This window comes from Helicoverpa zea, chromosome 13 (assembly GCF_022581195.2).
Source record: "Helicoverpa zea isolate HzStark_Cry1AcR chromosome 13, ilHelZeax1.1, whole genome shotgun sequence".
Taxonomy (NCBI): domain Eukaryota; kingdom Metazoa; phylum Arthropoda; class Insecta; order Lepidoptera; family Noctuidae; genus Helicoverpa; species Helicoverpa zea.
The window spans coordinates 623544-636909 of NC_061464.1; the positions used below are offsets into that span (position 1 = coordinate 623544).

Sequence of the window (13366 nt, forward strand, 5' to 3'; positions counted from 1 at the left end):
AGATGTTTGGCTTAACTTGTGTCAAGCTTCTATTTTAAGCTTTTTATTATCGAGCTTATCAACAAGCCATTAATAATAGAAAAGGTTAGTGGTCCAAAACTGGTTTGAGCTGATAATCTATATCTCAAGTAACTACTACATTATTATAGATAATAGATAGACTAAAAAATACTTGCTATGATAACAAAAAATCGTATTAAGTGTCGCTGTAAGAAAGATCTTGTGGTTAAACTTTTGTCACACGTCGAAATTATTATTTAGGTAGGTACTTAAACTATTGTTATCTTTTGTTTTATATCTAGTCTGTGCAAGAATGCATAGCAAACGAAGTAAAACCATCTATTTGTTTTTCGTCATTATTGTTTTTTGTCGGTTAAACTGATGTTGTTTTGTTGAGGTATTTTTAGCTACTTTTATTCTTGAAAAATATTTACAAAAGTTTGTTACATATTTTTAGTTATTGATTGTCTCATTTGATCTTTAACGTAATTAAAAACATAGGGATTTAAAAAATATACAGGAAGCAATTTGCCAATGCAGTTGCAATCAAACATCGAACTAGACAAATTATGTTTTTCTTTTTTTATGTAGATTTAAATGGTGGAGCTATCAAATATTTCTAGAACATGTGACAAACCAGTTTACAAGTCTCGTGAGGAGTCTTTGCGTCAGTTCACAAGTCGTGGAGCGATGATCTAACGTAACAAAGAACGGTGTGAACTACTGCACGCTCATGATTTCCTGGTACTTCCATCCGAAATTAATTTAAACTTAACTCTGTCGCTATTATAATCTCAATAGTTTTTTTATAAAGTTCCGGAACATAACCGGGTCGGATTTCCGTAACGGGTGCTGTAATTATAAAATTGGCCCATATTTTTTTCCGATTTCGATGTATTTCCCTGTTGACCTGATATCGAAAGAACTTTAGTAAGCCAAAAATAACAGTTACGATAATCAATTACGAGTGATTATTTGAATTTGAATAATCTAATTAATCTAACTAATCTAAAGTACAATTTCCTGCTGTGTAAAAAAACATAAAACTTATAAATATAACTTGTATGTAATGTGAATTTATACACGATGGAATTATATCGCGTAATGGATGTTGAATTAATCTTTATTGCAATTTATTAATTGATACTATGTATAGTCTTATCAGTCGAATTGTCAAACTATTGAAAGCTAAGTAACTCCCACTTAAATGGCTGAGTCAAAACTGCGTAAAATTTAAAACAATTCACTCAGTGGGCGTTTGAATATCTTAATTGCCTTTTACGATTATTGTTGCTCAACTGAATCGCAATTGAATTGCAAAATTCAGTGTTTTTCAAATAAATTTATCTGTCACCTTGCCCTTGACACGGACTTAAATGAAACTAGAACATGATATTTGAAAGGATCGAGATGCGGCTCCGTCATCACGACTCGCCATACTTTCAGTTATCTGCTAAAGGACCCTGGGAGGAAGGCCAGGATCCAACAAGAAATACACAAACCATACCTATATGTTTTGTATAAAAAAGTAGAATTTTACTCGTAACAACAATTGATTCGATTAATTGATTACACGATTCACTGCAATGACACGCACATTTTTTCTGTTATTGCTTGTTATGATTATATAAAAGAGGATACAACATGAGCTAATCTGAACGTTCGAATTACTAACGGCCAGTTTCTTCATCAAAAGTTAAAGTAATGTCAAAAGTAACGGTCAAATACGTTTTTTCAAGGCTAAAGTGACAGCAAAACTAATAGAAAAATTGAATTTGACCGTTACTTTTACTTTAGACATTACTTTGACTTTTACTTTGGCTTTAACTTTTGATGAAGAAACTGGCTGTAAGAAAGTCTAGAACTTACAGTTACAGTTTACAGTCTAGATTATTTTTTCCATTTTATTGACGATTATGTAAAAAGGTACGTTACCATGTAAAGGTCGCCATAGCGGCACACCTTCCAAAAGCCCTTGATGCTCGAGAACATGTTGCGCGCGCGCCGGTCGCCCCAACAAGCTGCGCCCGCACCCGCCGCCGCGCGCGCACCCCTTGCTCCCCTGTAACAATACAAATTCACACATAAGTATTAAAAAAAACATTTTCATACAAATAGTATAAGTTCTGATCTCTATCCGGTTGTGTCAGATTGCCGCCAAGCCCCCAAAACGCCCGCCCTTTTCCACTTTCTATGTGTTATTGCTGGGAAGAAGTGGCGCAACAAACTCCCCAGCAACACATGTAGGTTAGAAGAACCTTTCAACAATGTTTGTAATTGTTGTCTTTCAACAGTATTAATCTATTTAAAAATCTTCATCATATAAATAGTATGTATATGATCGATGCTGCAGGGTACCAATGTTTTACATGGAGCGACGAACCCAGCATACAACATATCAAAAAATATGAAGAAAATGATTCATAGTCTGTAAAATAACAAAATCATTTCAATTAATTTTGCACATTAAACCATTTACAGCTTTTGTTTTTTCCGTTTCAATTTTCATCTAATTAGGTATTTTAATTTGAAAACTACATGGGTTTATGTTTCATGACTGAACACATTAGCAATTGTATGTACCTACTTGCTGAACAAAATAATCATTGTTTGTCTATGCTTTTCATGGAAACATATTTTTTCTATGTTATTACGCAGTTTATACAAATTATTATCTTACTGAAAGACGAATAGGACACAAGATATAAGCACGTGAATAATATTTTTCATACTGTCAAATTGCTATACTTAATCGTTTTTTTACCATAGAGAATGTCTTAGGTACCAGGTCTTATCCTTCATTCAAAGTTCAACCTATTTGCTAGAAACTTTTTATAGTGTTATCCTTCTTGTTCTGCACAATGTTATATCGTTATCTATGCGTACTATCTCGTGCCTTTCAATCCTTGCCATTTACGTTACAAAGTATTGTATTTATTTCGTATTACTGCGCCCATTATCATTGTTCGTTCTATACAATGATGGAACTAGTAGAGTACGGAATTCAACGATAAATTATCTGGTACAAAGAATAGTAGTAAAAACCGTATATTGTAACGCAATGCGTTTTGTTTTTTGATAATTGCATTAGGATGCAACAGACGTGCGTGACGGTTGACGCACATACTAAGTACATCGTCATGTACTCTAAATTCTTTGTTTAAACAAAAAACATGTCTAGCCCAAATAGTCCGAATGCTTCGATATCAGTTATTTACGTCATGCAAATGAGACTACTTCTACGAAAAAACAAAGAAAACATAGTAATATGTTATTGTTGAACAATCATCGCTAGAATTCTTACCCCATTGATAGATACTGCTAACACAATACACTGGATTTAGAAAAACACTCGCTATTATTAACAACACATACTTATTTGTAACTAGACACTAGAAAAATATCAGAACATTTGTCACCGATCTCGGTCGCGCACTGTTACATAGGAATTTTCTTAAACAAGTAGGTATTATTTTTGATAAGATTGTTGAACCGCGCGGGAAGTGACACTGGCAGAATGTCATTACTTTCTACCCTATCTACGGAGCGAATGATTATTATGTCACACGTACTTGTGTTTGCACGCAACGAGACGTCACTCGGTAAACAATTGATGAATCAATCAAAAGACGATCGATTATAAATCGAGATAGAATCATCGTTTATCGGCCATCGTTTTAAGAGATGACAGCACGAGTATTTTTTTTATCTTAGTCTAGAATTGTAAGATAAACAACAAAATAGATCACTTGTCTATTGATTTATCTTTATTTGAGCCGCTTGTCTGCCGGCTTTAGCGTTATTTTTAGCTCCGACTCTAATAGAATCAAACAAAACACGCACGAAAGTGAAATGTTATTGATATTCGCGACTTCGGCATTGAATTAGTAATGAAGACAAAAGGATTATCGAGAAAAGTATATCTATAGATTATTGCCAAAGTTTTTACATCAATGGTATTTTTAGAACTTTTTAAATGCTTTATTTTCTATTGAAGAATAAAAAAACAAACATCAAAACTAAGAACCCCTACTTTCTTGGGAAGTCGGTTAAAAATACCTAACTGCAAGTCTTACTATAACTCGTGTTCCTATCAAGTGCATTAATGTCTCAAATGTCAAAGAAAGGCATAGCAACGCCATGACTCATAGAAAACTTTAATATATTGCAAAGGATGTAAATCTCAGTACATATCGATTCTTCATGCTGATACGAATGATTGAAAAAAATATATCGCGTGCCAGTTATCATAAAACTGCTTGGAGGGTGATTCAGACAATGTATTTTACTTTTCAAAATAAATACGCACTTTTCCAGACTCTTCAGATCTAAATAAAATAGGTTAGAAAGTTAATAAAAAAGGCACTTTAAAAATGTGTAAATGTTAACGAAAAAACAAAAAAAAATTATCGATATCATTATCATACCTTTCGTACTCGTGCATCACCATGCATTTAGGTATATTACATTGTAATGCGGGACTTTTTCTAATTGTACAAGATTTCTAATGCAATCACTACAGAAGTGTTTCAAACAAGTGTGCACTGATTAACGTGTGTTTATATTATTATTAAATACGTAGATAACAATGAGAAATAACAATGCGACGTGATTCAGTCAGACATGTCGTATCAGCCGTACTAAACTAAATATTTAGCTTCGAATAAATTTAACATTTTATAAACACTGTTGAGTGTACTTTGTTTTTTATTTTCCTGTGATTGTTGTTTTAATTTTTTTAACTGTCGGTTTTTTGAGTCATTTGAACTTTTGGACTGTTGAACTGTGTAATACACTTTTTTTTGTCCCAAATAATGCAACATTGCAAAAAATATACCTACCCATATAGGTGCATGGACTACAAGATACCTATAGAATTCAAATACTGCTTCTACTAATATTATGTAGGTACACTAACGGCGGTTCCCAATAATCTATCTTTTGATTTGGTTGCTAGGGATAGAATTCTGACTTTAGCCCCATACAGTTAAAAAACAACTCCTATCTTTAATAAATAAAGGATATTAGAATTTTGGGAACGGCCGTAGTAGGTACTTTAGTTTGAAACAACTTTCATAGTTTACCAAAGCTATTTGATTCAAAATATAAAAAACAATAAACATAGGTTTGCAATGGTGTTTACACAAATGATGCAGCTGAGATTAACAATCAGCATTCACCATTGTTCGGCTCTAACAGTAAATATTATTTAGATAACCGCATCTGGGATGCTGGGTGCCAATTCACAAACACCTAATTCACTGGACAATGGGTAATGGTAGCTATAATTGGTCCGATGGCTGTAAAATTTTAGTTGTTATAGAATCGGGGTTAAAATTCAATATTTTTAGGCTTCGGTTTGATCAGTTTTGTTATTTAAAATTACGGTTATTTTCGTTCCGTTCTGCTTACACTGTCATCATTCGCCTATTTAATATTGATGTCAGAGAAGAACATTTGAATCCTATTTGCTATATATTTTTCTTCACATATCTTACCCTTGCAATATGCAGGTTTATATTTTACTAGTTATCGCTGGCGGTTTTACTCTCGACCCAAGAAAACTACTTCTTACTCCCTAAAAAAAGCCTTTCTTTATATATGGGCTACAAAACACTGAAATCATTTCTCAAATCGGTTTTGGTTCATTCTTATAATATCTCTGAGTATAGCTTGGTAAAGTTATTGAAAAGATAACTTTGTCAAGCAATTAACTACCTTGATATATTCACTTATTGTTGAACATATAACTCCTAGTTTACATAAACAGTACTGTAATTTGATTTACTGTGAAAACGTCTGCGAGTTAGGTTAGTAACTAGGTACAGAACTATGATACGTAGTTAAATGTTTTTTTAATAGCTTTGCTGTTTCAAGATTTATTACTTTTAAGCAATAAATTACCTAGCAATCGAAACTATAAATTACATTTCCATTACATTGCAATCTTCTAATTTTACCGTTGTTTTATATTGTAACTAATTTGGTATGTAGCCAAGGCTCTGAAAAGTGATTGATTTATAAAAAAAAAAAAAAAAAAAAACAAATTAAATAACATTAATTATTAATCTTTAATCTAACGTAACATTATAACATTTCTAAGGCAATAAAAAATATGGCAAGTAAATAATAGCCAAGTTTAAATATCAATACGACAAGTGATGATATAAACATTTGTAGTTTAACGAATATTTACCGAATTCATAGGAGTCCTAGATTACACGTCTGTTATCAGTCAAAGCCCTATTGATTTAAACTAAATAATGTGAGATTCATATTTAAGATAGGCGAAACAAATGATAAAAAATAAATGTAAACAATGTTAGCATTGTGTTATATTTTCAGGGGTATTGCTGAATTCTTTCATGAGTGAAATATAACGACTTGAAGGTTACATGTAAAAAAACATTGAACATGTTTTCGTGGCCTGAATAAATATTATAATTTTTCAGTTTACGAGTTATCTTTTTTTTTTAGAATTAGCCATTTTCCCGTTGTTTCACCTACGTCCCGTGGAAACTACTGCCCGTACCGGGGTAAAATATAGCCTCGGAAAGAGCGAAGCTTTCCAACTGTGACAGAATTTTTCAAATTGGTTTAGAACTGTCAGAGCCTTTAGGGTGCAAACAAACAGTTTGCTCTTTATTATATTCATATATGTAGATATGAAAGCTTCATAATGCAGATGCTTGCAAATTATATACCAATTTCTATATCACTCGTATATTTTCTATAAATACACTATATGCACGTATACTTAGTACAATTTATATTCAATCATCATATGCAATTTACAAGTTAAATTCAGGAAGTGATCAGCAGTTTCTGAGCGCACCCGTGTAGAGACATTTGCTAATCATTTTGAATACTCGTAGTTATAAATAAGACGTTATGATCTAGTTTATACTGACTACATATCTACAATATAATAATATTGATATTATTTTATCGTATTTGTTTGTAGTAATGTGATGTTCTCATTGATATCGTAAATTAAATATATCGACTTTTCCACTCAGATGGTACCAGGGAAACATGAATTTATAGGCGTATTTATTGATTGTTATGCCTATAGTTCAGAACTACGTATGTATGTTCTTATGTGTAGGTCGAGTCTTTTGCAATATCGTTGATATTTTAATGATAAAGTTACTTTTGTATTTTTTTTCTTTGATTGATTATAAATGTATATGTTGGCCCCTTATTTGTAGAGATCTTGAACACGATATTTAATTAATATCGTATGGTAAACAAGATTAGAAAGTGATTTATTTTTCCTGGCAGAAAATAAATAATTGCCACATCGTAAACTCTTTGTTCTTCATACATTTAATGAATTGTATTCGCTAAAAGCTGCTGCAAACACCACGTTAATAAAAATAATGTTACTTGGCAATGGCACACATTGGGAAATTGGACAGTTCATATTTTGTATATCCTAGATAAACTAATTACAGAATGGGACCAAACAAAAGGCTTTTATTTGAAACAAAAAACAGTAATTTCAGTACAATAAAAAATCCAGTGTACCTACAGTAATTCTATTACTATTTCTTAATATTTAGAAATAGTAATTATACATCTATTTGTGTATCACTAATTAACAATTATAACGACGAGCCTCTTCAGCATTTCTACTAACATAGCGTGCCATTTCAATCAAATTTTATTTTACAGGGTAAAGCCAAAAGTTTGTACAGGCAGAAATAGTTCTCGTGAGCTGTGTGATAGAATCTTTCTTTATTCATAAATATATTAATGATATTTAAGGCGAAATGTAATAAAAACAGTGAATTAAATTGTAACTGTTTATCGTAGTGATCGTGTATCCGTGACTGCGCGTGATAAATTGCTCCAAATGAAATTACTTCTCACATTCACTAAACTACTGCTTTTCTCTTGTTTTATCTAACATTTTCTTATAATAAACATACATACAAAAAGAGAAAAAATAGTGTCTCTCAGTTAGCCTTAATTCATATTGAACGCACTTGTCAAAACTCATCTGCGTCTACGCATTTTATACGCTTGACGCAAATTTTATGATTCGCGTAAGTATGTTTAGACTGACTTGAAATAGAAGTTTGTCAAAATATTCAAACCTTAGAATTATAGAGATAACATAATATACTTAATCCTAGGTATTACACAACTTTCCTCCTATGAGTCTGTAAAATGTATCATGTGAGAAGAATTAGACAATATAGTATAATAGTATAGTTTCACGAAAAATAAGCATGACCTATTTCTGTAAAATTCATGCATAGGTCATAGAATATAAATGTGACATCTTGCATGTACTAGGTAAATTTTAATTAATTTAAATAAATGCATTAATTGTCGCACGTCTGTTTGTTCAGTAGACAATTGCAGTTTATTTCTGTTATGCCTTTGACAATAACTTGCGTATTTACACAGTGCACTACAAACAATATCTACTGTGTATGTTTGCATTTCTCGTGTTTAATCACACGCACTGGAAATTATCTCACATTGTTTTTTCTTTATTTATTTAATAAATGTTAATTAAAAAACATATTGATTGCATTTTCACTGTACAGATATCGTTAATAATATCTAGAATACCCAAGAGAAATAATCTCGATATCTAAGATCTATTAATATACCGTGCAAAAATACCATGACACATAAAAAATAAATAATCACGTATTTAAAATAATTGATTAATATCCACGTGCAATACTCACTCCGTATCTCCTGGGAAGCTCGGTTACTCGAAGCTCCTTGTATCCCGTGATATCCAGCACAATTTACTCAGATTATAATATAAACGATTGTTTTAAAATCAACAAGAATTTCCTCACAAACTGTCTTTTGTCCGGACACAGTGGTTCTGCGTGAAAACTATTTCCGCGCGAAGCTGTTTAATTTTATCCGCACGTGCGAACTCACGCGCCTTCGAATTGAGAACACTAGAAATTGTTCCGTTTCCAAAATAATATTATTTGTATTTTTGTATATTTTTTATGTTAATAGTGGGTATGTCACATCGCGATTCAGGCCGGCGATCGACTGTTTTCGAAATAGTCCACGTGCTCTTGACCTTGCCGCGGCTCCGTCCAACTGAAGCGGCTTTTGGTCGTCGCCGCGTGTTTTATAACGCATTATTGTTGTCATAACTTTTACTGTGTGCGCCGAATCATAGGACCGTAGGTGCTGCGGAAACGATCATCTGTCACACAGCCAAATATAAAGAAAATGACCAAAATGCTTATAAACATCCCAAGTTATCTTATACCGTCTTTGTTTATAAAGTCTCTGATGAACGTCGTGTCTACTGAAAACGTTGATTTATTGTGAAATCTTGGAGAATTATTTCCATGACGTTTGCTTGTAGAAACAATGATCTGTTTGTGTTCCCATGCACCAACATAATGTACGTCGCAGTCGATATGAGAGCAGTCCGTATCATAAACATTATTTAATTTTAACTTCACATCGGTAAACAGTTCGATATCTGGAACTAGTTTTAACTGAAGCCAAATATTCCAATGTTATATCCCTGCTTTTTCTTATACATCTAGATAAGAGAATAATAAACATACAAACATGTTAATATTTAGAATAATTGCTGGAAATACTTTTTCTAAGTCAATCCTCAAAATACTAATTCAAGAAGATGATATTGGTATATTGATTTTCACATGTTATATTTCTCTAGCTGCACCGGCTAAAAAACTGATCTCGTGCTCGTTGATTTATCTATCGAAATTGCAGTTGGAATTAGAAGCCAAAGAAAAAATGGACAGTGCAGTGCAGCCGAAAACACATCAAATTCTTGTCTAGACCTTAAGGATCGTATTTCGTAACACGTATAGTATGTACTTAATTGTTTTGTAACGAGGTTAACGATAAGGCAAAAGCCTTTAAAAAACATTTATCTATTTCTTTCATGTAGTTAAAAATTACCTACTCCTCAATGTCCTATCCTAGTATTTCATCTCATCTGCCTAGCGTTTTCCCAAAAAGGTTGAGGTCGACCTCCAGTCCAAATGCACCTTAGTATCAGTGTTTTACATAGAGCAACTGCCTATCTCACCTTACGAATGTAGAAGAAAACTATTAACACTTTTAGTAAATAACATTAGCCTTAATTTTTAAAAGTATGTATTTGCGAAGATATTCGCAGGCGCAAGCTAGTTGACGAGCAATGAATGAGCCATGACGATGTCTAAATTTAGCCGTCCCGATCACTAGAGTTTACGGAATGACGGTAATCCCGGCTCTCCTCCTACGTACATTTGTAGTCATGGTGAAAAATTCTATCAAATATGAGGAAAATTGAAATAAAATCTTTTTACAAAAATAAAAACCGATTTCAGTAATATACCAGAGTAAATACAGCGCAAACCGCAGGAAAAATAGAATCAGTCAAACTTGAGGTTATCACGTAAAATATCGGTTAAAAAAATGCTATGGTTTTGGTTAGATTAGGTCAATCAGTTAATTTAACTAAGTTTGTTTGTATGGAAACCTAATTGCCAAGGCTACGTTTGTTAGTTTTTTTTCTTTCTAGAAAAAAGTGGCAAAACCTGTTTATGACTACAAAATTATAACTCTTATGTAAACAAACGAAGTTCCTATGTCTAAATGTGATACACTCTAAATTCTGTTTTTTTTTTTTTTTTAATAGCCTAAGCCGTTATATTCTAAATTATATAATGTAGATAAACAATATACAAAATTCTACTATGTTGATTCCATCGTTATAATACATACATACATATATGTAGATATGTTATGAGTCTTAGTCTCAGTTTATAGTCTGAAAACAAATCTTAATGTATCTATATACTTGTAGAGTCCGATTACTCAGGAATGATAGATAATTAAGCTATATTAAATAGAACATCTAATCAACAATTAGGTTTAGCACACTTATTCTAATGAGGTCAAAAAAACCCAACTGTCTTTGTGAATATCCAAATGAAATTGTTCTCTAATTTGCCATTTCTTTTGTAAGGGGAAAATGAAATCATTACTTAACTACCTATATTTAATGATTCCTCATTATAATTTACACGTTAAATGATGTGTCACTATATTTACACCATACATTAAAACATTACCATTAATTTGTTTTGCACAGATATTAATTTATTTAGTTGCATTCATTGGACCGAATCCAACATTCAATCACTAATTTTGGTATGTTATTCCCTACTACTATGTTTTATCTATATAAACAAAAAAAAAACATTGCTAATCCTAAGATTGTAACATAGTAAGTTTTCCATTGAATTCAAAATCTGTAGTATTATTCCTCTGAAATTCTAAACACTGTCAAAATTTAGTTCCCTCACAAAGGCTACGCACGTAGCCCCTCGTAGCCCACTATCGGGAATTCAAACATTCGTAGCACCGTAGCAACTACTACGCAGCATCTTAGAATGCTCTAAGCATAATCTTATAGGTACACAGAGTTTTCTGGAAAAGAACACTGCATGAATACGGTTATCTAATATGAAGAGGTAACTAGTTTCCGCATGTTACGTAAAATGTGGTCCAGCGGTGCGGTTTGTAATGCGAGCCTTACACGCTTATGAACATTAGCAGAAATAAATTATAAGAAGAATGTATATTATATGTAATGCAGAATGCTTAGTTAAATGGTACAATTACAATTGATAATAATGTCGCGACAATAATGTCGCGACACCTTTTCACACACGGTCGGTTAGCCCCATGGTAAGTTATTTATTAACTTGTGTTATGGGTGCTAACACAACTGATAAACTACATATAGCTACATATATACATATTTATAAATACATATAGTAACACCCAGACCACGGCCAACAAGCATGCTCATCACACAAATATCGACCGAACCGGGAATCGAACCCGGGACCTCAGGTTCGGCAGTCCGGCTTGGTGACCTTTGCGCCACAGAGGTCGTCAATGATATTGATATTTATTTAATTAGAATCTTTAGAGTTTCTGTTGGTATTTTTAGTAGCGATACTATTTCTTCCCATAACCAACTTTCAGTCTTTTCCCAAGAAGTTGACATACATAAAAACTCACATACATTTGCCATAAGGAAAAAACCAAGTATACATTATGGTACGTTCACAAGTGGTAGCAATTACAGACGTCCAGAGAAAATGGCGGCCCCTCGCTAACGATTGGCGCAGGAAGTGAACTCGCGACAATAACTGCTAATTATCTGTCTTATGTAACTTTTAACAGGTAAATAGATGTATGAAATATATGAGTTAATCAGTAACTGCAGTCTAGACTTGTGAACTGTTCAGTTACGGCGCACTGTAAACATTATTGAATCTATTTGAGAGCATCATAGTTTTTGTCATCAGTCTGTTTGCCATTTTATTTTAAGGGCTATGAAAACATGATACCTATAGGAAACTACTATGTAATATCTATTGGCGTGCTTATACTGGTAAGTATAATAATAGGTATGAATGTACCTGTAGGTAAGCCGCTGGTTGCTATGACATATTGGAGAAACATGATGTATGAGATCATAATTTTTGATTGAAACATGAGTTGGTCTAACGGTGTTCTTATTTTTTGAAGGTGATTTATACCTTTTCTAAATAACCTTTCCCGCTTATGAGCTTATTAAACAAAAAAAAGAAGAGATGATGAAATCGCATTTTTTTCCTAAATTGTTACCTATTCGCAAGTCAATGAAGAATCTTATTTATTGCTTTATTTATCCTTAATCCAATCAAAAACTCAATACTTGAGTTCCAAGGAATTAAAGCTACTTTCTACATACGTACCGTCTCCATTGTTAGTTTAGTAGGGCGACAACAATAAGTGCGCGTATGTCTCGGACAATGTACGACATCTCTCGCGATCGAGATTATCACTCAAATCATTGTCATGCTAATCAGTTTGCGGGAATTTAACTTGACATTCGCATTGAACTTTCTTTTTGTAAACACCCAAATATCATAGACTGTCTATCTATTGACCTAGTGGTAATCTCCACTAGTATGCATGTTTGTGATACTCACTATTCTTAAGAAAGGTAAAGGTATACTTCGAAATACTCGTACGTTACAAAACATAAGTCCTAGAAAAGTATTTCACAGAAAATGTAAGTATGGCAAAGATACGTTCCATGCTTAAGCTGCAGTCCTCAATGATGAGTGGCGTTCAAGTATTTGGTTTTAACAATCTAGTTATGTATCATGTAATACTGAAACATAATAACAATTCCATAGGTATAAGTATACAATGCATATACCTAATTCTTCAGGTAAAATTACAAAATAAAACCATTCATTTGAATAAAAGTTAAGTTAATATTTTCCTCATACCTAAAACATATATGTCACCAAATAACCTATTTACATTAAATTTCATTCCCAAA

The 13366-nt window shown here is 32.6% G+C and overlaps 2 protein-coding genes across 8 annotated transcripts in view; one reads left to right on the forward strand and one right to left on the reverse strand.

Moving 5' to 3' along the window:
• Nucleotides 1–13366, forward strand: part of LOC124635872 (neurobeachin) — a 369067-nt gene that overhangs the window by 315546 nt on the left and 40155 nt on the right. The window lies entirely within an intron of this gene.
• LOC124635875 (facilitated trehalose transporter Tret1-2 homolog) overlaps nt 1–13366 on the reverse strand; it is a 51237-nt gene that overhangs the window by 10486 nt on the left and 27385 nt on the right. The window contains exons 1-2 of one of the 4 annotated variants that reach the window (XM_047171832.1): nt 8709–9064; nt 1936–2062 (exon numbers count right to left, since the gene is read on the reverse strand). In XM_047171832.1, the coding sequence (XP_047027788.1) occupies nt 1936–1992 (57 nt within the window). In that variant the 5' untranslated portion in view covers nt 1993–2062; nt 8709–9064. Of the gene's footprint in view, nt 1–1935; nt 2063–2358; nt 2406–3304; nt 3521–8708; nt 9065–13366 lie in introns of those variants that run through there. The other 3 variants (XM_047171831.1, XM_047171830.1, XM_047171829.1) reach the window with 3 other exon arrangements.